The sequence below is a fragment of the Sinocyclocheilus grahami genome, unplaced genomic scaffold (genome assembly GCF_001515645.1).
Source record: "Sinocyclocheilus grahami isolate Dianchi unplaced genomic scaffold, SAMN03320097.WGS_v1.1 scaffold43329.1, whole genome shotgun sequence".
Taxonomy (NCBI): domain Eukaryota; kingdom Metazoa; phylum Chordata; class Actinopteri; order Cypriniformes; family Cyprinidae; genus Sinocyclocheilus; species Sinocyclocheilus grahami.
In genome coordinates, this window is record NW_015524420.1 from 1 (window position 1) to 1,142 (window position 1,142).

The 1,142-nt window shown below is 35.0% G+C and overlaps 1 protein-coding gene across 1 annotated transcript; it reads left to right on the forward strand.

The window, feature by feature from the left end:
• Positions 1-484: 484 nt before the first annotated feature.
• LOC107580757 (procollagen-lysine,2-oxoglutarate 5-dioxygenase 1-like) lies at positions 485-1,068 on the forward strand (the record flags this gene model as incomplete). Its single annotated transcript, XM_016266400.1, has 3 exons — positions 485-626; positions 708-821; positions 936-1,068. Coding segments are annotated over 3 exons (389 nt in total), but the record flags the coding sequence as incomplete, so codon positions are not given.
• Positions 1,069-1,142: the final 74 nt, after the last annotated feature.

Consider the following 1,142-nt stretch of genomic DNA (forward strand, 5'->3'; position numbering starts at 1 on the left):
GATACAAAAGATTTCTATTTCAGATAAATGCTGTTCTTCTGAACTGTCGATTCATCAAAGAAACCTGAAAAAAATTCTACCTTGCTGTTTTCAACATAATAATTATAATAAATGTTTCTTGAGCAGCAAATTAGACTTGATTTCTGAAGAATCATGTGACACTGAAGACTGGAGTAATGATGCTGAAAATTCAGCTTTGATCACAGGAATAAATTAGATTTTATAATATATTTAAATAGAAAACAGTTATTTCAAATAGTAAAAATATTTCAAAATTTGACTGTTTTTGCTGCACTTTGGATCAGATCAATGCAAGCTTGGTGAGCAGAAGAGAATTCTTTAAAAAAAAAAACATTAAAAACATTACGGAGGTCTAGTATGATGAGTATATTTCACTGCTCAAAAAATATATGAAGCAAGTCTTTGAAATTCATCAAACCGGGGTGAATGGCAAACATGTGACTGTTCTCCGGTGCCTCCACAGGGGTTTGTGGAATGTGCCATACGTCTCTCACATATTCCTGATGAAAGCCGATGCATTGAGGACTGACCTCAAAGATCCTGACCTGTTTGAATCCGCAACGCTAGATCCGGATATGGCCTTCTGCTCCAAAGTTCGAAACAAGGTCAGACATTAAACTCAAGAAATAAATATTATATCTTACAAGTATATATTGCTGATTGATATCTATAAATTTCATTCCTAGGGCGTCTTCATGTTCGTAACAAATGTGCACACTTATGGTCGAGTTTTATCAACTGAAAATTACCAGACAAACCACTTGCACAATGATCTCTGGCAGGTCTTTGAAAATCCTGTGGTAAGATAAAATCACAACAACATTTCATTGAATATTATACAAGACATTCTTGCTTTATTGTTTGTTAACGGTGTGTTTTTGCCTTATTGTTCTTTAATGTTTTCCCTGGAACAGGAATGGGAGGAAAGATACATTCATGAGAATTATTCCAACGTTTTGAAAGATGGTTTCATAGAAACGGTGAGTTTTCAAACGAGGCATACGATCGGAGGCGTCATGCACGTGCCCCCTCAGATTCTTGAGCCAAGTGGATTTCGATTCGAATGCAAATACAAAAATATAGCCGAAAATATATTTTTTATATTTGATAATCACACCGGC